Raw genomic sequence first — 27487 nt, 5'->3', positions numbered from 1 at the left:
TCATTAATTAATAATAATTTACAATTTTCTGTTTAGCAAATATAGGTACATAATAATTATATAATAAATAATTTTTTTTTTTTAATATAATATATATTTTTTTAATTTTCGACTAGTTTCGTATTTCAATCACATTTAATTGTTTTTTTATTTTTTTGTTTTATTTTGTTGGCAGTCATACAACCAATAGGTAATAATCACATTTGCATGCCATGTGACGAGTATTCGATTTCCATTTCAGTATCAAATTATCAAAGTTGTTGTTCAAATCAAACAAATTTCCCTTTAATTATTGATAGATGTGTTTTGTTTATTCTTCCTCTTCTCTGTTACCCATATTGAATTTATTGATTTGTTTAGTACCCAGGACTGGCTTCAGATACATTATTGCCTATGAGTAAATTATTAATCGACCGACAGCCTGAATCCAATAAATACAATAAAAAAGTAAGTACAAAATAAAATTTTATTATACAGTCGATTTACGATAAGTCAAATTTCTTGTCTGTATAAGCCTCGATTAGACGAATTATTAAAAAGCACATCTCGAAGTTTGTAGATGTACCGCGCAGGTAAAGCTTATATGGGAAAAAACAAATATGCGATCGAATTCTGCATTTTCTTAACGATAATCAAGCTATCGAAAAACGACCCTATAACAAAAATAGCCATTTTAGTTTATTTTTAAGGAAATGTTTGAATCCATCCTCTGCTTAACATATATTTTATTTCTTTATTCCGATTTTCCACATAGCTGACCAGGCCCGGGTTTATTCAGATTATCTCATCTTCTTAGATTAACATGTTGGAAGGAACTGTTTTCGAGAGTTTTTTTACTAACCATCTTATATTTATCATCTTAGAAAAACTTTCTAAAAAGTTTTTATAATAAATGCAGATAATATTATTCCCCCTTCTTCGCCATTCTCCTTTCACAATCAAATTAAAGAGCGTTTATCCTTTGCACTAGCTATTAACTCACGTCTTTTATACACTTGTGATTGTTGTTCTTTGGATTTCTCAGCTTCACTCTTCTTTGTTGATGCCGAAGATGATGTAATAGTCGTTGTGGTAGTACTAGCTGCTAATGTTTCAGAATCAGGTATATGACGTGTCTGATGCCTGGAGTCGGTGTATCGTCGTTTTACATATTTTTTTTTATCGGATGCTGCTGAAGAAACTGGCGTGACGGTTTCAGTTTTACTTTTGCTTACTGGTATTGGGTCAGTTTTTTTTGCTACTGTCATTCTCTCAAAATCTGCTGTTTTTGATCGTAAAACTGCGCCACCAATGTTTGATATGCTTGGTGAAAATTTATGTTCGGGAGCTTTGGTTTCTTTTTGTATCACTATCGGCGTACTTGCACTTTTGGATACTTCAGTTGAATAGGAAGACGTTGTGGTACTTTCTTTCTTATACGATTGTAATTCTACATGCTTTGGCTTTTGTCGTAATTCTGAGGCAGAAGTGAATGTTACTTTTTGTAAAATTGCCGAAGATAACGTTGACGTTTCGGAAGTTTTGGTCGTGATTGTTTGTTGCTTTAATGGAACGGTCATACGGCTGTAAACTGCTTGTTGGGCATCGTCTGGTATATAGTTTACTGTTGTTCGACTACTGTCAGGTGAAGTAGGGGGAGTAGAGGCCCATGATGGAGGCGATGAATAAATACCATCTCCTGCAATACTACTTCCCACTGAAGACGGTGTATTTCGTGGTGGACTACTGAACGTTGCTGATGAACCCATGGCAGAATCATATCCACCTTGTTGTATAATTATGGATCCAGACACCGGTTGGATCGAACCTTGCGATGAATCACTTCCACTTATCGATCTCTGTCGTCGTCTTGGTGGTGCTGTTGGTGCATTTCGTAAAATACCAATTGGCATTTGTTGTCTACCATCAGTAGTTATTGTGTACGTATTGTCTTCAATGTATGGAATATCAGGATCGTCTAAATTTAAACATAATGGACCTGAACTACTAGGTTGTAAAGGAATTTTTAGGCTTGCAGTGATAATATTAGCATTATCTAATAGTGGAGTTGATTGTCGTCTGGAGTCTAGCACAGATGAATACCGCTGTTCTTCGGTTATTCGTAAGACACGCGAACTGTCTGACGGAGAATCCATTTGAATGTTTCCACTATCCATGGAAGATGATCTTGATTTCATTACTTCATACATGCTTGATTCTTCAGCCGCTCTACGTGAAGCTGAATCATCCCTCCATCGACGTTTGGTGAATTTATCTCGACCGCGTTCTCTTTCTTTATGCCTGTTACAAAATTTTTGATTACATTCTGCTCAAAACAAAATAGGCCCCTTGGCTTTACATTTAATTGAGTTTCACTAAATTTCAAAAAGACTGTGAATTTTGATAGGTTTAAGTTTTTCTATTTTAAGGATAAGACAACGATGATACTCTACGAAAATAAAATTGGAGAATTATACTTTTTTCATTCACGCAATAAAAAAATATTTTATAAAAATGAAAGTATTGCATCAACTTTTCTTTTTGGACGATTATTACGTAATACATACAGCTACGACGGCGTGAATTATTGTTCTTATTTGGGCTGCAACCTACAACATCTCAAAAACGGATGTTCTCTGTACTGAAGAGTTTTAATCTTATAATCAGCTATCAGAACATCTGGAGCTTCAGAAATTTCGAGCAAAACCCAATTAATATGCAAAAACAGTGGGGTTTATTTTCAATAATTTTACCTTATTCTCATGGCAAGATTAGGCCCACCCATTCCCGCGGTTCCGTGTAAAAATTCTTCTCTAGTATACACTTTTCGATTAATTTGATATTCATCTGAATCTCCGTGAATCATTTGATTGGAATCTAATGCTGTTGGAGCCGTTGGTGTTTTAGGAGTTGATGTTTCGCTATCAACGAGATCATCAATTATCCTAAAACAAATTCAATAATTAAATTTTGGAAACATATTTAAATTTTAAAAATACTTACTCATCACCAATCATAATTTGATCTTTCTTAGATAACAATTGATCTAAAGCTTCAGGATTTGTCTCCATCATTGTTGTGTAAACTTCATCAAGAAGTTCGGCAGAAACATGAAATAGTTGGCGATTATGATCAATCATTGATCTGATTACATTGATAACATCCATTCTTTCCTCGGCTCGTTCATTAGACTCTTTATTTGATGAATTCGGTTTGATACAATGTAAAATATTTGGTGCAAAAACCGTTGCTAAATTTGTACTATCCATTTTATTCCCCGCTATCCATTCACCTTTTAAAACAACAAGAGTATGAATCCTAGTTTTCAAAAAATAAAATTCCATAAGAATCATACAAAAACTGAATATTACCTGTTACATCGGTTTGATCATTTGCATTTAAAGCAACAACCGCAAGGAAATTAAGGAGTGCCCATAAAGTATCTCTATTTGGTGCTGGTAATAATTGAACTAAATGTTGTAACGCTTCAAACTGCAAACGTCTATTACGAACTTCTGCAATTAAATTTGGAATGTTTAGAATTTTTTTCAAAAGTTACAAATTATTTCAAGCAAAACATTACTTACTTTGAGTTTGAACGAACGCATGATAAAGATCCCTACATAATAAAGGATCGGGCAAATCTCTTAAATATTCTTTTAATAAGGTTGCAACATCGTGTGGACACTGATCTTCACCGATTAAAGTTTCTTTTCCAGTATCAAAATCTTCACGTAACTAAAACAAAGAAATATTTTTAAGTTAGAATAAGGCTAAGCTAATAAATACTGTACAAACTTACTTGTCGAACACGTTTTTTTGAACTGCTTACTCTAAATATACCGAGAGTGTGTAAACCGTTTGCCTCCAAATACCTCAGGCATGCTGATACCATTTGTGGTATTCCTGGATCATCTTCAGATGATGTTACAGCTAAATCGCTTGCCGACGATGATAAGGTATCTAATAAACCTGGTACACTTGTTCCAATTCGTTCTCGAGACATTAAACTTTCACACGAACCATTCTAGAAAAGAAGCACATAATTTTACATTCATTTTTTTTAAACAACATTTTAGGAGGAAGAGTCTGTTCAAAGTGAAATTAAGTTCAAATATTTGTGAATGAAGACTGTACGCTAGACAAATATGTCCGTTTGGGCATTTGGCAGATTTAAAAATATTCCTTTAGAAATAAATAGAACTAAGCATTAACTTATGAAACTATGTTTCAAGCAAACAGATTCCCAAAACCTACAATAAATTTTTTTCGAGATAAAATCGAAAGAAGAGGGTTGAATGATAGAATGCCTCTCTCTTAATTCTCATTTGTTCGAATCGGTCCAATTAATTTAACAGACCTGAATAAATTAGAAACTAACGTCTCCCAAAATAACTTAATTAATTCATTGAAGTTTCATAACAATTCATAATTGAAGTTTCTATAAATTTCAAGGTTTTAATCTCTACACTATATCATCATAATATAGTGACTTTTTATATTTACACAATATCATTCTCATGTTGACGAAAAATGAAGGAGGGTTCGCATTATTCCACATAGTATTTCAAGAAAAGTAAGCTTTTAGCGGAAATCGCACAACTTATTTCAACGTCTATCATAACATCTTACTTGTGCGTCTTAACAAAACATTTTGCTAATAAAGTGGTAATAATAGTCGAAATACTTAACCCAACGTATTTTCGATCATTTGACGAGAAATGATTAAAAATCCCCTCCCCCCAAGTGTCGCCGAATTAGAAAACTAATTTATCATTTTTCCTAGTTTTAATATCATGTTTCAGAATATTTTATAATATTCCCACTAGAAGTGAGGTATAACGCTACCAAAATAAGCAAGTTTAATTGGTTTCGAATTTTTTAAAAAGCGAATCCAACTGAATAATCAATATTTGAAGAGGTTCAAAATGAATATTTAAACGCCTAATTTCATTCATTTTGAAATACAAGATAGAATGTCCTCAAAAGTTTTGGAACTCATTCGAGTAACTTGGCCTTACAGGTAGTAGTATGAAAAAAACAAAACCACTCTTTTGAATCCGAATAAAATGTGAAAAAGGGATTTTGGAAAATTATCAATAGAAAAAGCAAATTATAATTAAAATTATTAAAATTAGAGGGAATATACTCAAGCGTATACTTAAGATGGCAGTTTACCATATATTAAGAAATATTCCATAGAGATATTTAATTTACACGTCAAAAGCCAAATTAGAAACTAATTACACTAAAATGATAGTGCTAAAAACGGTTTATATACAAACCAAAGAATGAAAACTCATCAGAAATATGTTTTTATCTATTAAAAACATAAATAATTAAAGTTTTTGATAATGCAAATGACATGTACGGTCTTATTATACAAAATAATATAATTAATAGCCATTTAACTTTCAACGTTCATTATCTATTATAACCAACGAGTTTTAAATGAAGGAAGAATGAATATTATACCACTTAATATTTCAAATAATGACGCTGGAGGAGTGAAAAATACAAAAATAAAGTACCCTAATGAAAAAGAAAATGTCTTATATGTTTTTGCTTATTTCAAAGCATTCACAGTCCGTTATTTTATCAGAGAATAACTTTTTATTGTTTGTTTGAGACTAAATTATGTAGAATTTTGAAACAGTATAAGACTTTAATACGATTTTCTTGATTTACATATTTTAATAAAGTATGTGTCTTTAGTATTTTTAAAATATTTAAAAAAGGAGGCATTAGATTTCATAATTAAATCAGAAATTTTGGAAATGTGTTTGTTATAGTAAACATAATAATTGCCTAACCGTGAGAAGTATCTATCGATCCATTGGTCGCAAAAAGTTTTACGCGAGTTAAAGTTTATAGAAAATAATTTTTTGTGCATACGTAGCTTTCCCACAGTCACTCTTACTTAAATTATTTTAATATAACTTAAAAAAATGCCCGAAACCAATTTTGTTGATAAAGATTTTTCTAATAAAAATGGTTTTTACATTTTCCCCAAATACAGTTGTCAAAATAGTGTCCACATTCATAAGTCAGTTTTGAAAAGGCCTGACTATTAAAATATAAAAATGGTTTTTTTTCTCAAACATAAAAGTTTGAGAGCCATTAAAAGGTGGATTTCAGTTCAACCCTTTAGCTTGGGACCTTATTCTTCCAAATTCAAATCTGAAAATAGTTTTGTGGCTGAAAAAATAACATCGACAACAGCCTCTCCGATTTCTGTTCTGGATAAAATAATACACTGGTTTTAAACAATTGATACTGAACACTCCAATTTTTAGCCAAAAATTAAAGAGTTTTCTGCTGGCGATTTTCTAAAAGACTAAAAGTCAATGATCCTTGGAAACATAAAATTGAAAAGCTGAAAGCAGAGAATTTTTGATTGTAACAATTAGTAAATTTTATTGTGTTTTTAAACAAGATAACATTGGAGAAATAGATGAATGCATGTTTGTAATAAGATGATAGTGTTTATTATTCTAAAAGTGTACGTTGTTTCATGGACGTCTATCTATGTTCCTGCTATGCTTCATGCTGTTGTTGCTGTTGTTGTTGTACGCTATACATTCTAGCTAAGCTTGCTGTTCTACCAACGAATTGATTATTTTTGTGCTACGTTTTTTTATTTTTTTAGTCGTATTTTCCCCAGAATATAGACTTACGCTTTGTATCGATTTTATGACCCATTGAAAAAAATTTATAGGATTTTGGGTTGTATACAAGGTGGATTTACCTATATTATTAAGGACGGGGTTGATTTCAACAATTTGGAGGGAATTCTCAGGATTTAAATTACATTTTTTGGCATTTTTAAGATTTTCTGCATCTACACATTCCCTCAAAATTCAGCAAGAAATATCATGTTTTTTTGCTCTTTTTAAGATTTTGTGCACCTCAATAGCAACATAAAATTGAGTTACAGGTTGAAATTTTGTCAAAGAATTGAGATTTTGATAAGGAAGTCATTGAAAGTCATCAAAAACATGAAAAGACAAAAATCCCATTTCAATAAAATAATATCTCAAGATGGGAAATTATGACCAGAGTAATGGAGTCCTGGATCTCAGAGTTTTTTACTTTATTATTATTAAATTGCTATTTTAAAAACTATTTATATTTATTTTTAGAAATTTATTAGTTTTGATCGATTGTCTACTTTCAAAATAAAAATGTTAGACAGTAAGATGATGGCAAATCACTTGTCCAATTTTCCGATGGTTTTGGATGCTACACATGTGATCTAACATATGGAAAAATTGTGTAATCCATCTTATAAAAAGTTAAGATTTTATCAGGACTGTCATGTACGTTTACTGAATGACTGTTTAATGCTAAAATCAAACATTGGAAAACATGAAAGGTTGCAGGTAGCAAAACGGTAAAAATAAAGGCCTGAGCTTCTATACTAATACGCTAATTTTCTAGGTCTTCTGGAAGAATTTTAGAAGTAAAGTAGACTCTTAACCCAACAAACGTTTTGCAAGACGATGGCCAATGAACCATTTTGTCGGATAATAGAATACTGACATCTTGTAGTCCGCAATTTTTAGAAAAGGAGGGCCTAGCATTTCTACAAATCACACGGTATAAAAATAATAGAATTAAGTTAAAATTTTTAAAGGTTTATATAGACATGTCGGATTGCAGCGGGTGCTGAATTATCAGGGTTCTACGATTTTCAGATAATCAATTTCTCGCTATATTATGTTTATTTTTAGTATTCAAATACTCTTTTTTCAAGTTTAAAGGTTTCAATACTGAAATTATTTTAATGAAGCACCCAAATCTATCACAGTCTTACAGTCCACATGTTCAGTGTTTTAAAATCAATTTGATCAAGATTGATTTTAACCAATAAAAAATAATAAGAAAAGCAAATAAAAAAACCTGACTTTAAAAATATAAAATGGGAACATGAAAGCAAATGTTTATGAATCTTGAACAGGCCACTTTAAAATTTTTTCATCTAGTCGAAAGCTTTCAATTCTTTTTTTCCAATCTATGAACACATGTGAACTTTTCCCTGAATAATATTTTCTTTAACGATTTACTTTTCGAGATTCACATTTCTGTTACTTACTGTCTTTCAGTTTATATTTTATACATTCATTTTCTGTTTCTAGTTTATGAAGGCTGTGGAGGAAGTACAAGTTCCCAATGAGCAAGGATATTTCTAGGTATAATGGGTAAATACTGTTTTAATAAAAAACTTAATATCATATTTTTTTGAGGTTTTTGAACGCATCAAAGCTACATTCGAAATAATGATTGAATACGTCTCGTCAAACTTGTAAATAAATACGTCATGAAAAACATTTTTTTCTGTTATGAATATAAACTTAAATTATTATTTTGGTAACAATTATTACTTATGAACTGTTGCAAGTGAGTAAGCTTAAGTAATGAAAAAAAAGTATTTATAATGTTGTTTTTAAAAATTGCATATATTTTTTTCATTTGCTTACCAGCAGTAATAGGTACTCTAGAAGCCATGCTATTTTTCGTTAACAATAAACGCTCAATTGTGTATTTTCTTATTATAATGTGTAATACTCTAGGATATGAACGCTAACTTTCTGCCCCGTGGTAAATAAGCTCCTGAGTCAATGAGGAACATTTTTTTTCATAGGACATAAATGGTAGAGCGGCCATTTTCAAGATATAGAGAGAAGGGATAAATAAAATTATTAAAACTTGAGAAAAATTTCTGTCCTTTACCAAATAAGCTCCCTAATTATCGCACAAACGTTGTATACTGCCGTCACACGGGAAATGCTTCTCCCTCCTCCCACACGACCGAAAAAGGGTAAAATGATTTGAATGATATTAGTCGAGAAGGGAAGATTTTTGCTCTTTGTTTGGCAAGGCTCATTTTATTCCCCCTTTCTCGTCTATCTCGAAAATGGCCGCTCTACCATATATATATATATGTCCTAAGAGAGAAAATGCTCCACTTCAACTCAGGAGCTTATTTACAACGCGGTAGAAAGTTAGAATTCATGGTTTTTTTACGTGCCATATCCTAGAAAATAGCATAAAAATACACAACAACCTAGCTGTTCCCGACCGCTTTTCTGGACACTTTAAAATTAATATCATAATAATGCCCGTTGTTATTTTGAGTTCTAGAAGGCTTACTACGGTCTCAGAACTCATTACCCTCGCAATAACAAAACCTAATATCGCAAAGAATCATTATTTTGACATAATAAATGTATTATGTGAATTATATCTCAATCGGACAAGGCATTCAAAACGTACACGGTTATACGAACAGATGCACCAGTGATTATATCTTCTTTTTTATTTATTTATTAAAACTGGCTTCAGCAAAACTGCTATATAGCCAAGGGGTGATTATATCTATAAAGATAAAACTTAGATTTTCTTCTTTTTTGGGCTTTTATGTTAGTCGTTTTCGAGCTTAATTTATTATAAAATCTTCAAAAATAATCTTAAAAATCTACAAAATAATCTTAAAAAAAAGTTCGTTTATAAAAATTATGTATAAAATTTTAACCAAAGTAAATTTGTAAAGTGATTTCAATATATCCATAAAAAAATCACAAGAAAAACTTTGGTTATGCCTTAAAGGTCGTTTAGCTACGAAAAGTTGTGTGGCTCCTGCAGCGTAAGTATTATAAAACGTATGTAAAGAAAAGAAAAAAACACGTGTATTTTAATATTTACACATAAATATAGCATCTAACATATACAGACCAGGTCAATCATATATGATTCCCATATTGAATGACGTCAATGCATTTGTACACGGACCACGGACGGCTAGGCTTTGTGTATATATTAAACTTTACATAAACAGTTTCTATGTTATTTTTTTACACAAGTTACATAGAGACCATATATTAAATGTTATACCGGTGGTCACGTACAGGATGGTCTACTGAAAGTGATACATTCTGTCAAATAAGTTTCTATGTTGAGTCACGTAAATCTGCCGTATGAATTTCATTTTAAATAAATGTATTATAAGAGTCAACACATTAAAATTTTATGATTTCAAGATCGAAATTCTGATTTTGACAGTGGAAATATTGCAGAGCTTTTAGCAGGAATTTTATATCTATAACATGAATTGTTGGGGAATGCAGAAAAAAATTCAAAGAGCGTAAAGTCGTGTTAAAAATTGGCTTCAAACGCTAAGATAAGTATCGATAAAATATAGAAATTGGGACTTGCTTTCGCTATATTTTTCGCTTCAGTTCCAGAGAACTGTATGATGAACTCAACATATTTCATGAATTGAGTACGACAATTAATTTTTTTAAGAACAATTTCTTGAGTTAAAACTCATCGGATATCATAAAACAACTAACATATTCAACAAATTATAGCTCTATGTAATCAATGAAGACATTAATACGAATTAGTGGAAGTAAATGAGGCTATCGCCATATATATGGATTAAAGTTATCCTTTTGAAGAAGAAGCAGTTATTAGACAAGGTGATGCTTGTTTTTGATTATAAGAATAAAAAGATTTGTATCACTGTCTCATTTTTCCGACTTGATATACCATGATTCATCATAGACTAGTTTTCATAAGACATAAGGTATTTAAACTTGCAAAACATATAATTTTGAGAAACAGATTGACTTTTTTTGAAGGCTTTTCCAAGCACTGGGAAATAAAGTGGTTTATAACATAACTACTTATAATAAAAAACTGAATTGTTTTATTTTCCTAGCATTTCCACATGCAAAGCATCATGCGGATTCCAAAATAAGTAACGAAACATCAAACATGCAAATTGAGCTTGCCTCTTATCACAACACTAAACCTAATTTGGTAAAACTGTTTTGAAAAATCCCACTTTTTAGAAAAATCTAAAGAAAATAATTTATGGTTTTATCAAATTCTCTTTTATCTTTTTAAGTATAAAATAATTTTATAGTCACTTTTCTAACAAATGATTTTCCGAATCGTTTGAATAAAAAATCCTTTAATTTATGAATTAAAAAAGGAGGAGCAACGTCAAACAAATAATTAATACAAAAAAAATAAAATTAGACATTAAGTATGAAGTTTTTTTTTTAATAAATAAATATCAAAATTATAATATTTCATAAAATGTAAAAATGTAAAAATGGTAATTATATTATTTTCATGAGACTATTAAAATTGTTATATGTTTTGTAAATAAAATTTATAATGAAAGTGAAATGTATGTATTTTGTTTTTCACACTTAAGATGTTTTATAGCAAGCACACAAAACTGAACTATTGGATATTATTTTTGTAATAAAAAATCTGGTGTGCAATGCTACACGCAACCTCTATGTTTTAAAATAGTCAAAAGCTTGAAACTGTTAGGTATTTTAGCTACATTAAAATTTCATCTAATTCATTTCTATACACTGAACTATTTTAAGATAAAATTAAAAATGATTTTAGTGACTATGAGTGACAAGAGGAGAAGGAGCATACGTTCAAAGGATAGATTCGAATTATTCTAGATAAAAATGACCGCTTTCTCTTTACATTTCTATAAATTTTAAATTATGATAATCTTCTAATCACAATGCAACAAATTATTTTTAGTTATCTGTATTTGTTTATGATAATTTTCTTAACAAATCAAGACAAAGCAAAACTATACAAAAATTATAGGTAATTTTCGACACTACACTAAAGTCTTATCTCGCGCCATTATTCGACGGTTTTCGGACATCATTTACACGAGTATAACATACAATTTGTTCTGTACGTAGAGGTAAAAATCAGTTTAATTATAAAAAATCAGTAGGTAGGTGATTTTATAATGACCGATAAAACACTTATTTAATTATAAAGAATAACCGCCAAGTACCATTGAACAAATATTATTATATTGATTTATGTTAAAACAACTGAAGATATAATTGTAGTAGGTATGCCTGTCTATCTTTATTTCATTTTTTATTAAGTTTTTATCTAGTTTTTGCCCGTGAAAAAAAATTACTTAAAAAAATAAATCTAAAGTTTGTTTTAAAATTATCTATAATTTATTTTAATTTTTCTATTTTAATTTTATCGTTTGTATAAAAATAATGTTTTTAGATTAAGTAACTAAAAATTAGATTGATCTTGAGTAAAAATTTGCTAGTATTTTTGAGCATTTTTCAATAGATTTTTTAATTAAGTTCGATTGAATATTCAAATAGCTACATTCTAGGGAATCAAGGAGACTAATTGCACTACTATTAGCGTAGAAATTATTAAGTTTATACACAAAAAAGTTTTCATTTCCCAAAATTGTCTAAAATTTTAATAGAATGGCGTTTATTAACTTAGTAATGTGAGCTTTAAAAAAATAATCGACTTTATTTTAATTTTCTTACAAAATCGATAGTTTTTACCGTTATATTTTAATATAATTTAAGTTTTTTTTCTTTTAGTCCATGTTTAAAATAAATGAAAATATGATCAGTATCCTCATATTTATGGTCTGAAGAACGATTTTCCATCAATACTACCATACCCTTGTAATGAGTAAAGCTCTGGCCAATATAGTAAGAAAAATTTGAATGTCGATTCATAAGTTTTGCATAAACTTCACTTGCACGTTTTCTAAAAATTTCTGCTTCCGCTGTTGCTTTAGTCTTCAATAATTTATATTTTAACCTTTCAATGTATGTTCTTAAATAAAACTTAAAATTTTTAATATCACTAAAAAAATCTGTTTGAATTAAACCAAGTTGAAGAACAACATTTATCCCCAAGACGGCATAATTAGAACAATTTTCATAGGAACAATAAGACGATATACTAGTTTTACCATAATATTCAAAATTTCTTTCTTCACTTGGTAATATTCGAAATTTTCTACCTTGCACTTCGTATAATATGTCATCAACCACTTTTATTGGAAAAGTGTCTGTTAATAATTTGTCACCAGTAAATATATCTTCATAAACGGTATATGCAAGTATTCGTATTTGCAATAATGAAAGCAAAGTATAAAAGAAACGATTTTTCATTTTTCAATCGAAAGTGTTTTCACAATGATTATAATTAAATGTCAAATTTAAATGTCAAAATAAAAATATTGATAAACATTGAATTTTTTTCATACAGTGGATTTCTTCATAGTAAGTCGGCAGTTTTTTAACATTGAACAAAAATTAAATAATCTCATCAAACTTTATTTTGATGAACTAAAAAAAGTTATCAAAACCCAATTTTTTGTCATGCGAAATTTTGGAAGTAAACTTCAAAATATAAAGTGTCATAGTGTCAGGTCAAAATGTATCTTAATCAACCGAGAACTTGCTGGTCAAGTTCTGAATGAATTTGTAGCAATAGGAGAAAAAACAATTAGGAGATAGATTACGATATCCGTGGCGCCACGCATTTCGTAGGCATTAGCAAATAATCGATGCTTATTACCATTTAGCTTAATTTAAACATTTTGATACGAAATACCAACGCTTGACAGGAACCGACATACGATTATGTTAGTTAAAGCCAAAGTAAGATATCACAACCGTAGAACGCCATCTATTTTTTTATTTTGTAAACATTGGTTACTATTAGAAAGTTTTTTAATCAGTCAATTACTAATTTTCTTTATTTAAGTATTGAGATCGTGACCTCAAATAGTAACTTGTTATAAGAACACCAATAATCAAGTAAATGCATGTACTTCCATCCAGAAATTATTTATCGTGTTCTTTGCTTTGATATCCAGTCGGTACGTAAGATTGCATTTCAACAAACCGCGTCCTTTGCCACAGTCAAGCTGCCTATTGAACTGTGGCTCTACACGATTAATTGCGAGAAAATCAATTTAGTACCCATTGTTATGTAGTCCTACTTTGTAGCGATAAAAATCGGGTCTATGATATTATAATTTTTCAGAAAACTAATGTTTGCAATAAAAATTTTGTTAATAGTGTTTTTTTGCTGCAAGTTTTTTTGCACAAGAATATTTTTGCTGTAGTTTTACGGCCATTCAATTATTTTAATTTAATGATGATCATCTTGAATATTTTAATTAAAATCAATTCAGGAATATCGATTAAATAATTTTCATATGCACCACAGTAAAATAGACGTTATTAATGTTCGAATATTAATTTATTACTTGAATGAACAAATTAATGTAATTTTGGAATTAAGCTATAGCTGGGAAATGCAACAACATATTCATGAGTCTTACTATTTCAATACTTGTTATTACTTCAAAGTCTACCCTCATGCTTTAGTTAATAATGTTTCTGTCACACGTTAATTACGACATCGGATATGTTATAAATTAGTTTCAATTAATTATGTCCTATTATATATTGTGCGAAAGTCCAATTACAATTAAGGTCGTCTTGGAATTTATTACACTCCCTGAAAATCTATAACCAAGCTATTGTTGTTTATGCCGTCTATTAGAATACAAAAGCTTCAAAAAAGTTAAACGATGGCGATTCTGAACTATCATTATTATAATCTAACTTTTCTTGGGACAATACTCTTACAAAAAGCTTTGGTTAGAACTAACCTTGAACGACAGAAACTGAGCTTGATCTAATGAAGAATATTTAATTCGCTGCTGACCTTAGAATGTTATCATGAAAAAGAAAAAGCCAGGATTCATATACTGTATTAATGCGAACTTTCAGATAAAAAAATTAATCAATATTTGGCAATATTCATCATTTTGTTAACTAAAACTACTTGACTACATTTAGAGTACGTAACTCTCCAAAGAAATATAACATTTTCCCCAGCAATTATAAATAGTTGTCTCTTTTTATTTTGGGTATATTCTTATCTAAAGTTGCGTAGACCGTATGCAGATGAAACATAAGGTTTCCTAATTATTATTAGTCGAACATTATAAATTAAAAACCATCAATCAGTGAACTACTGCATACTTTGGATGGCATTCCTCTTAGAATCTTTTATTATTCCAGAAAAGTATATTTTGACCATGGAAAACGAGTCTAAATTCGAAAATCTTCTACCTTTTTAATTTTCGATGTTCAAGATTGTTTTATATTTTTGAGAGAAAATAAATCATTCTAGCGTGTGAATAAACATGCGAATGAGTGAGTATCGTTAATAACTTTGCACCAGATCCCATAAAATAACAACATTGAGTACTATCCCTAGTAGTAAATAAACTTACATCGTCAGTACGTGCTGTCGTTGTATCAATTAAGGAACTAAAGCTGGCTCGACTACCATGATGAGATTGTCGTCTTAAATTAATATCTACCGCTGATGCTGATGTTGGATGATTTTGTGACGACGAGGATGGTGGATCACCACTACCAGATAATTCACTACGACTATTACGTAATGGACTGTTACCACGTGCTACACGTGCTAAACGATCATTTTCAATACATTGATTTAATGGAATACCGAATACAAGACCACCTGTACTTGAATTTGTACCGCCTTGACCACCTTGGCTACTGATTTCTCCACTACCTAGAAAAGAAAAAAAAAAGTAAATTTAATTCAAAATTTTGATGTTTTTGAATAGATTACCGACTTGTTTTGAACAATTGAAGTGAATATCAAATATATTTTTTGACATTTTTGTGGCTCGATAGTTGTAATTGTCATTTTCAACCAAAAACAAAATTATGATAGATTTCAATAAGTAAATTTGAGGCTTGAGTGTAGGTTATCAATCTTTGATACTAACCTGACCTCTAGCATTTGCATATTAATCTGTCGTATAGAAATTACCAATGAATTTGGTCTTAAATCATTATTTTGGTTGAAAAACTTGTTGCTCAATTTCATGCAGTTCATTGAATATTTACGTAGTACAGAATAAAACTTTGCTAATCTTTACTCTTGATCACATATACTTTAACTTGAGTCTTGTTACGACGACAAGCAAGAGTTATTCATAAAATATGTCACGCTAGTAGGATGAAGGGAGGGATTCAAAAAGAGATAATATTGCTTGAGTTATTTTAGGGACAATCCCGAACTACAACTTATTATCTTATTGATAAATTTATTGGTAATTTTTTTCCAGTATAATGAATCAAAAAATCAATTCAATTTAGATTTAAAACAAAAATAAACTTGGCCAAATAAACTTGTATTTTTAGACGAATCACATAGTATACAAAAAACCAATTTCCTGTGAGAAATACACAACTGTATAATACCTTCAGAGAAAATGCATATTATTTTGTGATCAGTATTCTCCTTTATTCGTTAGAATTAAGGAGTGGTTTACACGACTAGCTCATTACGAAAATTACACTAATATATCAAAATACTATAATACACATCATATTGTCATTAATACTGTACCTACTATGAAGTAAAAAAAAATGAACCTATCTTTAAAAGATTTCCTTGAATAATCGTTTTTTTTTTTTTGTTTTTTTTTTTTGAAACCTTTACTAAAGAGCCTTGAGTAGTTATTGTTTCTGGACAATAATTTTCCTATAATTAAACGAAAATTTATAGTTTACAGTACAAAGGGGGGGGGGGATTCCTTCGTGATTAACACACCCACGAAGTTTCGTGAGTGGCTTCATTTCAGTGTAACCTACAACATTTTTATTTACAAAAACAATGAAGACATATAGTCGTTAAACTGACATGTTTAAGGCGTAGGTCTGAGAAAACGCCTCATGAAATGTGTTGGCCAGTATGTACATTTAATTTTACTTATATTTATTAAAGAATTGTGTAAAAATTAGCCGGTTGTTCATAAATTGTCATACTCCCGTTTTTCCGATATGTTGGGGGTGGCGGTCACACCAAACGGCCCAATATTTTTGTAGGCCACTATTATTCATAAAATAAATAAATGTACATACTGTTCTACATATTTTATAAACCGTTTTCTCAGACCTACGCCTTAAACAATTGTAGGTTACAATGAAATGAAGCCACTCACGAAGTTTCGTGAGTGTGTTAGTCACGAAATCATACCCCTCTCTGTACTGCAGACTATAACTTTACTAATTTTCCAAAACTTACCAGTTTAATAATATTTAAGGCGAGCGAACACTAACACAGACATCAATCTTATAGTGCTGTTAATATATTGCCCTGGCCATGAAACGTAAAGATATATTGAAAATTTTGCTTTGGATTTTCGGGTTCATTACAAGAACTTCTCTATTATAAATTAAATATATTTATTGAAATTGTTTTTAGTATGAATAAATACAAAAAAGTACTTCCATATACATACTCAAATAAAATATCCTACATTATTTTAGTACATAATATAATATAATTATATAATATCATATAATATAACAGAATAATAATCATTTTGTATGTATGTAAAATAATGAAAAATATTTAACACTTTTGTATTTAAATTACAATATTTTAGGATATTTCTTTGAAGTTTTTTACTACCGTACATACATCATATGTAAATATTAAATGGCGACCCACATTCATTATTTAAGTATCAATAAAATATCAATCAATATCAATAAGAGTGACACTTTCAAAAAATTTGAATAAAACAAACAATTCAATGTATCAAAATAAATTATGCTTTAAAAGTAACTAGCTGACCTAGCGAACTTCGTACCGACAAACAGTCGAGACGTTTACATTTCAATTGACATTTTACCACAGACAATTTACAATTTAGCATAGACAATTTGTTTTTGGGTAATGTTACAATCGTATAAATATTGATAAATATTGACATTAAAATTTATACGATACTCAAGGTCACTCAATTGTTTTGCTTTCCCGGAACTCCTCTACTTACACTTAAATTTTATGGTATGGTATTAAAGTTCATTATTACGAATCTTCTGTACGGGAATATAGAAAAGTGTTGTTTTTAGACTTTTTCAGGCAATTTTTTAAATTTTTCTCTCCGTAAGAACCATCTTCGTACTTCAAGGAATATTATAAAAAAAGAATTTGCGAAATCGGCTCAACTGCTCTCGAGATTGGCCGTTAGGAACACATTCAACGATTCATCTTTATATTATAGATGTTAACGACAAAATATTGTTCAAATTTCCACTATAGCCTTTTTTCTGGCTTGGATTTGAATGCGAATTGCACAAGTATGTTATGAATTTTTCGTTAAAAATAGATTTTTAGGTATTCAATTGTTTGTCAATTGCTCACATCATATTCAATTTCAATTGTATCATCATATCATATTCAGCTTAATGAAATTAACCAAATTAGTGAATTTTTTCATTCAAAAAAATTCGAATGCAGTCCTGTTAAAGAAGTCTTCTTCGACATTTAAGACATTTTCCCCCAAAAAACTTGGCTAAGCTACAAAGTAAAGCACAATTTTGACACTATGAGTTACTTTTTTTTAATTCAAATTTTAAAAAGTATCGTTCTTATTGTAAGACCTTATATATCATTGAATGAGTGAGTATTTTATGAAAAACGACTCGAAATATTATGTGTCCAATGTGTATGTATGATTGTCTGTTTATTATTAGAAGAAGAGGTATTTACTTATTATATGTTTACAAAAATATGTAAATATTTTTGTAAACAACATTGCAGAATTATTAAATGAGTAAAAAACAGCTAGATCAAAGATACATTATTCCACACGTCTCTGTGTTTACTTCCATAACTAGGTATACCTTAGCCTGAATGTAATTTGGCTAACTGTGGATATATTTTGGATATAGTTTCTATTAAATTTAACAAATTAAAATATGTCAAAAATGCAAATTCATATCTAAAAATTTAGCTTCGCAAAGAGTAATGAACAATAAGAGGAAAAGCACTTTTGAGGCCATGTCCTAAGCTATTAATATTTTATGATGACTATAGAAATTAACTGGTAGAGATTTTCATAAAACGAGATAAAAGAGATTTTCATTTGCATTAATTAATCGATTTCCAATAATATACCTGTTTTTTATCCGTTTGTCCACTCAGTTTCTTTATCAGAAACTTTTGTTTGCAGTTTAACGATACCAACGGAAACTTTTAACAGCGAATTTATAAAGTTTTTAGCTTAAACGACATCTAAGGATTATTTGTATAAATGGTAGAGGTTTCAACCTATATTGCATAAGATAAGGTAAAGAAATGATTATTGGATAATTATTTTGGATTTGTCAAAATTTCAAACGCATGTTGGTAAAGTGTGCTACGTTGTCGAAAATTACACCGACATCAAATAGTACACGGGCTTTAAAAGCTTAAAAAGTTTACCTACCGTAAAAATCTGCTGATACTTGATTAAAGAGAGCCGTTTAATACAGTTGACTTGGTAAAGATTATTAAAAATAATTTTATATTTTTCTACTTTCAATTTAATACAAAACTTTTCTTCAATAGGTGCTCAAGAAGGTTACTTTATTTATTATTTACCTTATTTCAATTACTACTGTTCAGGAAAAATATTATTTCTTATTTGTAAACCAAATATAAAATTAGGGTGTTGCATTTAATAATCGATGACTAGAGATACTCTTCCGCAAAGTGGAAAAGAGAAAAGCTGTATTATATGAAACATCATTTTAAAATTGAATTTATAAACTTTTCATAATTGTTTTTTGAATATAATAAAAGTTTATAATTAAAGATGTTTATCATAAATTAAAATTAACAATTCTATTAAAAAATTGAGCGGTAAGTATGATTTGTTTGTAGATTACTCTATCGTATAGATTTCGTAGTTCAATTTTGTACTATATACCTGAGATAAATAAGGTCCCGCAGGATAATAAGCTCCACATTTCAAATTTGGCGGTAAAATAAAGTCATCACACTTATCTCTTTACATTTTCGTTTTGTTGGCTACGGTAATGGCACTAGGGCTCTGCACTCAAGGAATAACAAAATATAAATGACTAAAATACAGAATTTGTTAAAATTCTAAGCTGTGAAAATAGAAACTTTTATCGATTTTTATGTTACAAGCGTTGTGTGTAATGGAATTTAATGTTACAAGCGTTGTCTGTCATCAATTGGAAACGTTAAAGATTTAAAATGACCCTATAAAAGCACAATTTTTCATCATCAGTTATTAATTGAAATCAGAAGACATAAGATAGATAGCTGATGCTCTGAAACTCATCAATATTAGTGTGGGTGGTTGATATAGATTCTCTTGGTAATTCGATCACATAACATTTATCATGATATCATGATGTGTCAATAAAAAGAGGAGAATGTCCGTTTACATGCTATCAAACAACTTATTTTAAGAGTTAGTAACACATTAAAATGATCGTTTTGGAAGTATGATAAACATTTTAATATAAATGGAGACGGTAGGATAGGAAACAAGGTTTTTCAAGTAGTAAGGAAATTAATAATTGGTTTTTACTGGTTACTATTTATAATAAAATCAATATTAACCATTGTTGAAATGATATGAAAACTATCAACAATGAAAATGTTTTATTTTGAGTATTGTTTCATTTTAAAATGATTTGCTTAAGTAGCCTAACAAAACTGTGCAGGATATTGAAAAAAGGCGTTTTAGTTTTAAAATATGAAAATTGATTATTTAGGCGATGGAATTCTTACTTAGTGTTGTTAAACTACCTCCGGACTACGCAAATTTCCGACTTGTTTTACTCGATGATATAAAGTCCAGTTTTATAGAAAGCTTATAAGCTTTGTTCTTACACTAAAGTAATTTCTGCATTTCAAGGTACAAATATTCCAGTCTGACCATCTGACTAAGAATATAACAAAATTGAAATTTTTTTGATTAAAAATGTCTTTTAGGGGGCCATAATAAATCCCTCCTGGATTTCTTTGCTTTGAGCATATAAAATACATTAGCATTTGAACTTAAGTTAAAAATTCTCTATTATTTGTTATTGTTTTTGTCATTTTCTTGCACAATCGGGTAAACAGACACAGCTTATAATAAAACGAAAATCAAATTCAACTTACCTAATGTTACATGAAAAATAATATGCTCGACAAAGACAGATGAATGTCTATATTGATCAATAGAGTGAAATAAAAAAACCTTAATTAGATTTTATACAAAATAGAAAATAGTACACCATCTCTGCAGTGAAAGCATTTAAATTTTGTAATGCTTTTGCTACTGTGAACATCAATAATTCTAGGGAAAACCATTCGTTAAAAATTTTATTTGTGTTGACATTTAATGAACAAAAGATTGCAATTTTAATTGTGAAATAGTGTACGAATAAATTTTTTTGTCGTTACATACAACTAAATTGAAAATCTAATCCTTGTAGATCGGTAGTTAGCCCCCAAAAATGAGTCAGGACATACATACCATTCACAGTAGTAGTATTGCTTTAAATTTCTAACCCTACTCTGAAAATTCACGCTGAATTTGGAAGACGATCTGTAAATATATATTTTTATACCCCGTAAATATGAAATATATATCAGGGCGTACTGGCTTTAGTTTCTAACGCTTAGAAATATTGATGATATGAATAAAATTTTGGTATAGGTTTCATTAAATCATCTAATTAATTCATTTCGGGTTGTCTAACAGTCTGTTCGTCTATCACCAAGATAATACTCAAGACGTAAACAATGAGTTTGAGTTCGTAAATGACCCATCTTTTAAACCATTAGAGATAGAATTAAAGTTTACATATAAAAACTATTTGTTATAAAAAAATTAACATTTTTTGTTTGAACATTTTTTCGCAAACATCAGTGTTAACCCGTGAGGGTACAATTTTGACAAAGCTTTGGTATCCATTTTCGCAAAAACTATAAAAGATAGGAAGTTTGCAGGTTTTCACGCAATAAATGGCCATTATTATGTTGACTTTTTAAAATCTTCTAGTTGATTAAAAATTATGTAAGCACTGATATTCTACACATCCAATACAGGGTATTTCAACAATTAACTCAATCAGTTGTATGTTTTCACTTGTTTTATTCACAAATTAAACCTTATAGCAACCCTTTTTAAAATTTGTTTTAATTTCAAGATTACGTAACTAAACCATACGGCATTTTTCAATCACTATCAATTGTATTGGTAGAAATAACGATATTTATATTTAAGACTAAAGTCAAATCGTTATATTTCGAAGTAAACGTGACTTCTGAGAATTATTAAAGTTGGCTAGAAATGTGTCTTGAAAGAATTTGGAAGCAGCCCTGTGTTTTGAAAGCAACCATTGATTTGAATGATGTAAGGATCAAACTCCCGATGTATTTTTCGTTCTGAATACTGGTCTACAGCTATGTTATGTGCATGGTATATAAAACTACATTTAGAAGATTTAGGGGTATGAGGTCTTGCATATAATTTGGCTTGTATGGCTTTTTGTACTGCCTAGACGCGTCAGTGTATACAATATTTAAAACCTCGTATAATTTCAATATTCCCGTTTAGAATTATACTACAAACTTGAAAGAATTTATTGGTTATTTAGCCAATCAAGGGATGGAATTTATATACAAAGTTTATTAATTAAAATATATCAATTCTTTCACGGATGTCCTTTTATTTATGCACCATAAATATCACCAATTTCCGTTTAGATTGATATACAGGACGATATTACAAAACTGCTGTAACAGTAGAAGAACTCGAAAAGTAATGATTTTAGAAAAAGGTTTGACATGCTCGATAAATTTGGAGAAATTTTTGAAAAATATGCAGATAATTATATTCTTATACTATCTATTTTTCGATTATTTAAGAAGGCAATTGATTTCGTTACTAAATTGCACCTCTTTTATAAATGTTATGACGTGAACAGTGTATTAAACCGTTAAAAATTTAATATTTAAAATCATACACTCCAAAAAACCTCTTTGCATAGATTTCCTAATTTATTTCACATAGATAATTGGTGTTATACCCAATCACATTATAATGCAGTAAAAATCCAAATCCAAAAAACATGGTGCTTTTGTATTTAACATGGAAAGAGTAAGGCTTCAATATTTAATAGCACCACTCTATTCTATTAATATATAATGCTCGTACCTAAACTATATTATTAAATAAATTATACACACCTTAGAGCTGCACTTATACAGTCGTCATATATCGCCTATTTTCGTGCTGGAACTGCGTTCATCGACTGTTAAAGTCGTTATGTAAACTACTGGACTTTCTTCTTTTCAGATTTTATTTAAAGCTGTAGTGTTTTTAAGTTTTTTATTTATTTATTTTATTTTAGACTTTTTAGTGTCCTAGCACTAAAGAACCATTTTATTATACTATATTAAAAATCTGAAGACAATTTATTATTCCTAATTAAATTTAAACATATAACGTATAACTATTTCGTTTCAAAAATTCGCCATTTTGATTTGATTTTTCAGACACCTATCTAATAACACTTGGATTTTTGAGACAAATATAATGAGACCTTAATTATTGAAATCCGTTTAGCCGTATGGAAGATAAGAAGTAATAAATATATTTACAAATATAGGTACATACATACATACAATATACGCACAAAAAACATTACCACCCCTTGACAGACCGGCAAAAAGATATTGTGAAAAATTTTAGAAATCCAATCGTAAAGATGTATGGTTCATCGTGCTAGAGAACACGCAGCTAATATAACTCCGCACAATTTAGAATCACCCTATACATACATGTGTATTTTTTTCATGTTACTGAAAATTCTGTCTACACCAGACTCTGATTTTTCAATAAACAACCGTTAATTAATTTGCTATAAATATTTTTACACATTACTTTTCACATATAGTTAGATAGAAACACAAATTCACAGTTAAATATTATTTATTTAAAGTATCTATCTCAATCGTTAGTATATTTTTTCTGTGGTTTTATCAAGGTAAAATGTATGTCAATTTTCTCTATTTGAATTAAACATATATATCTCTTAATGTATAAGTAAATCGTATAAATTTTTTTATTTTATTTAGGTTTTGTAACCAAAAAAATACCTTTCTCTATTGTCTAAGCTATAATATAATAATAAGCTATTTTATGCAAATGATTAATATCAGACTGTAAAAAAACAAACATATTGAACTCTGTATGAATCAAAATAGCTTATGATGATAGAAACAGATATTTTTTTGTTACAAAACCTACATAAAATTAAAAAATTCATACGATTCCCTTATAGATGTAAAATGTTACGCATATTACGCATGCGTTATATGCGTAATTACGCATAGAAATATAAAACTAGACTTGATACCATGACAAAATTGGAAAACAAAATTAAAATTGATTAAAAAACGAAGAACTTGTAAGGTTTTTGTCCATTTTCAAAATTCAACTTTTCTACCCGAGAATTCTTCATCTGAAGTGATTAAAAAAATTTGGTAAACATGCCTATTATTATTAATGGCCTAAACATTAGTTTACGATCTTTTTAACTTGCAACAAAAATTATACTTAATTTTCATCAGCTAATGGTAAAAAGAGAAAACATGAAAGAAATTTTTAATGTATAAATGAGAAAATAAACGATGTAATAAATTCTTCATTAAATAATACAAACAAGGAAACAACGTAGAAATATTTAAAATGAAATCTATAAAAAACGAGTGCGGTCGTGAAACCTCCCTTACGAACGAAGTTCCTTACTAAACCTGTTAAAAACCTGAAATTATTGGCGCTTTGAGGGACAAATAAGAGGCGTTAGCTAAGCTACGGCAGGTGCATTATTCAAATTTTACGATTTTCTGGAATTTTTGGTTTGTTTTTTCATTTACTAATTCGTTAATAATTCGAAATTTTGGTACTACTCTTACTACTATTAATTCTTTGTTGAAAATTTCGAAAAACTCTTTTCTTGAAATTACGAAAGAGACAGCTGTTATGTATTTCGAAATTTTGATTTCAATTTCCAATCAATAAAAGTTGCCGTTTTAAGTTAGGATCTTTTAAAATGTTACATCAAAATTGAATTAAGTACTAGAACAATATAAAAAGCATCTGATATTCCCCTTCTTTAAAAAAAGAAAACAAAGAAAAGAAAAATGAGAACAGCAAAAAAAATTTCAAGAATGAAATAAACCCATTTTTACTTAGCTAAAGTTCTTCTTATAATAAGAAATTATTTCCTGAGTCAACAATCTCAATAATTAAGTTAAAAAACAACTACTTATATGACAGCTTGAGAATTTTCTAAATCATGAAAAAATTACCTGGCTAAAAGGAAATATTTACTTGCTACCATGTTAAGAGCATATTTTCTTATCACTGGTATTTTTCAGTGAATGTTTTAGTATTATGAAAATGGTAAAACAACCAAAATACGCACACAAAGATAGAGCACTATTATACTTATTTAATATTAAATTTAATAGAAAAATTCCATGTGTTACTATTATTATTTAGTATTATTACTCATAAAAGCATTAGCCTTTGTTTTTTCTACCGTAAAAGAATGATAATATATAATTCCATAAAGAATTGTTACGATACACATACCTACCTACCTACCATGCAGGTTTATTATCATATTTAGTAAGTCATAATTCTATCGTAACTTAGTTTTTATATTGTATCGTAATAAAAATACATAAATGTTTTTGTAAATGATCGTAAAAAAATCTTGTAATTTAATTTTATTGAGAAAAAGTGTTATAATTTTCATTAAAAAAATTATTTCCCAAACCTAAAATAAAAAAGTATGAATTTTTGAACAGTGAAAAATTTCTTTTAACAATACAATTTTACATGTCAATATTAAAACTAAATTTTTAGTTTCTTAAATAGTATAGATATTAAACAGCAAGAAGCTATGACTGAAAATCATAAGACTGAATTTACTGGAAAACTCTCATATTTTATTCGAAATACTGTTCTAAACGGGGTTTGAAAAATTCAACGAATTCTGCTTAAGCATTTTTATACCATGTATATATGAAATATATCATAGTATATTAAGTTTAGTCCCAAGTTTGTAACGCTTAAAAATATTGATGCTACAAATGTAAAAAATGGTCCTTATGTAAAAAATGGTACAAATGTAAAAAATAGTCCTTATAAAAAAAATAACAAATTTTATTTGAAACTTTTTTTGGTAAACATCACTGTTTACCCGCGAGGGCGCAAATTATGTGCAAGTTTTATCATATGTACTATATGGGAATATCAGTTATGAATGTGTGGCTATATCTAAGATTGAATATCTTTCTTTACTTACGTGATGTCAAAAAACAAACGATTACATCATCAACACTGTCTATACATAGTATTTCAACAATTAACTAAGTCAATTGTTTGTTTTGACGTGTTTTTATTTTAAAAAAAGTTCACAGAAACATTGCAAAAAAAATTAATAAATATGGTGGAAGCGCCAAGAAATAAACTGTATATAATAATAATTGATATATTGCATAATTTATTTGCGTTTCCACCATTCAATTACCGTAGCTACACTAATAAAAAACGTCCTTTTTAGTAAAAGTACGCATTATTTATGCAGTTAAGGGAATGTAAATTTGTTTTCCTCGCACCTTTTAAGTTCTGTTAGGGTTCATTTCAATGATAAAGAAGTTAGCTTAAGAATGCGTTCAACGCTATTTGTAAAAGTTCAATGTTTTTTCGTCGTATATGTTTAATAAAACCACGACGTTCTTTAAATAAATTTCATTCTTCCCTCCAATTTGGTTAACTTCGCCACGCATGGTGATTTAACAACTCACTCCTGTCAGATTTTTTCTAATACATGGTAACTAATGTTTATTGTTACACACAATTAAAATTTTTCTAACAAACAAATTAATCAATGCTTACATCTCACAATTTACGACTCACTCAAGATCTTTCTAATTGAATTTTTTCAATATGTATTGAAATACCCAATATCCGTGCCACGGTCAAAGTGATGATATTTCATTTAAATGATGTGGAAAATGAATTATTGAAAGTTGTTCATAAACACTTTTTCATTGTTCTTTGATGTTGTCAACAAGTTTTTAATGAATAAAACGCTTACTGAAATTTGAATTGTTTAAAATATTAGATCCAATGATGATGAATTATTATGTGATAATGATCATGTGATATTTTAAACGATTTTAAAATAGGTCATCTTATACTTTAGTATGTTCAAAATATGGATTATAGGGTAATGTATAGTACCTTGGATAAAATGTACCTAGAAAATCACAGCTACTGAGAGAATTCATGTACATTTATTTTCACGTAAAATACAAATAACAGTTTCTTAGTATTTTCAAAGTATCTTAGCTTAAGGTGTGATCTACAGTACATTTTGATAATTCACCATAAATCACAAATTTTGTACCTTAAACCGCTATAGATGACTGATTGATATTGAAAATAGACACTGTTTCCATTGTTATATTTAAAACAAAAGAATTTAAGAAACACATGATATGTAAAATTTTTGATCCCTGGAACTACATTCTACCCTACCCATATTGAGTATCATAAATTATAGACTTTTGTTTGTATTCTTATAGTTGGGGGCGCCACTAATATTTTATATTTTAGCATTTATATTTTATTTAATAATAACAATATCCATGCATAGTGAGAGCTTGAATACGATGGAATTTTATATTTTTGGAATATTTAAAATATTTAGTGTAATTTATTAATAATAATGATAATAATAAT

General features: G+C 29.0%; 1 protein-coding gene across 1 annotated transcript in view; it reads right to left on the bottom strand.

Moving 5' to 3' along the window:
* Positions 1-82: 82 nt before the first annotated feature.
* The window catches only part of LOC123297453, a 53492-nt gene continuing 26087 nt past the window's right edge, over positions 83-27487 (bottom strand). The window contains exons 4-10 of the mRNA XM_044879117.1: positions 15119-15426; positions 3782-4006; positions 3567-3717; positions 3351-3494; positions 2983-3271; positions 2733-2924; positions 83-2280 (exon numbers count right to left, since the gene is read on the bottom strand). Coding sequence (XP_044735052.1) covers positions 939-2280; positions 2733-2924; positions 2983-3271; positions 3351-3494; positions 3567-3717; positions 3782-4006; positions 15119-15426 — 2651 coding nt within the window. The 3' untranslated portion in view covers positions 83-938. The remainder of the gene's footprint in view (positions 2281-2732; positions 2925-2982; positions 3272-3350; positions 3495-3566; positions 3718-3781; positions 4007-15118; positions 15427-27487) is intronic.

This window comes from Chrysoperla carnea, chromosome 4, assembly GCF_905475395.1.
Source record: "Chrysoperla carnea chromosome 4, inChrCarn1.1, whole genome shotgun sequence".
NCBI classification, from domain to species: domain Eukaryota; kingdom Metazoa; phylum Arthropoda; class Insecta; order Neuroptera; family Chrysopidae; genus Chrysoperla; species Chrysoperla carnea.
This window is presented reverse-complemented; position numbering and strand designations above follow the sequence as displayed.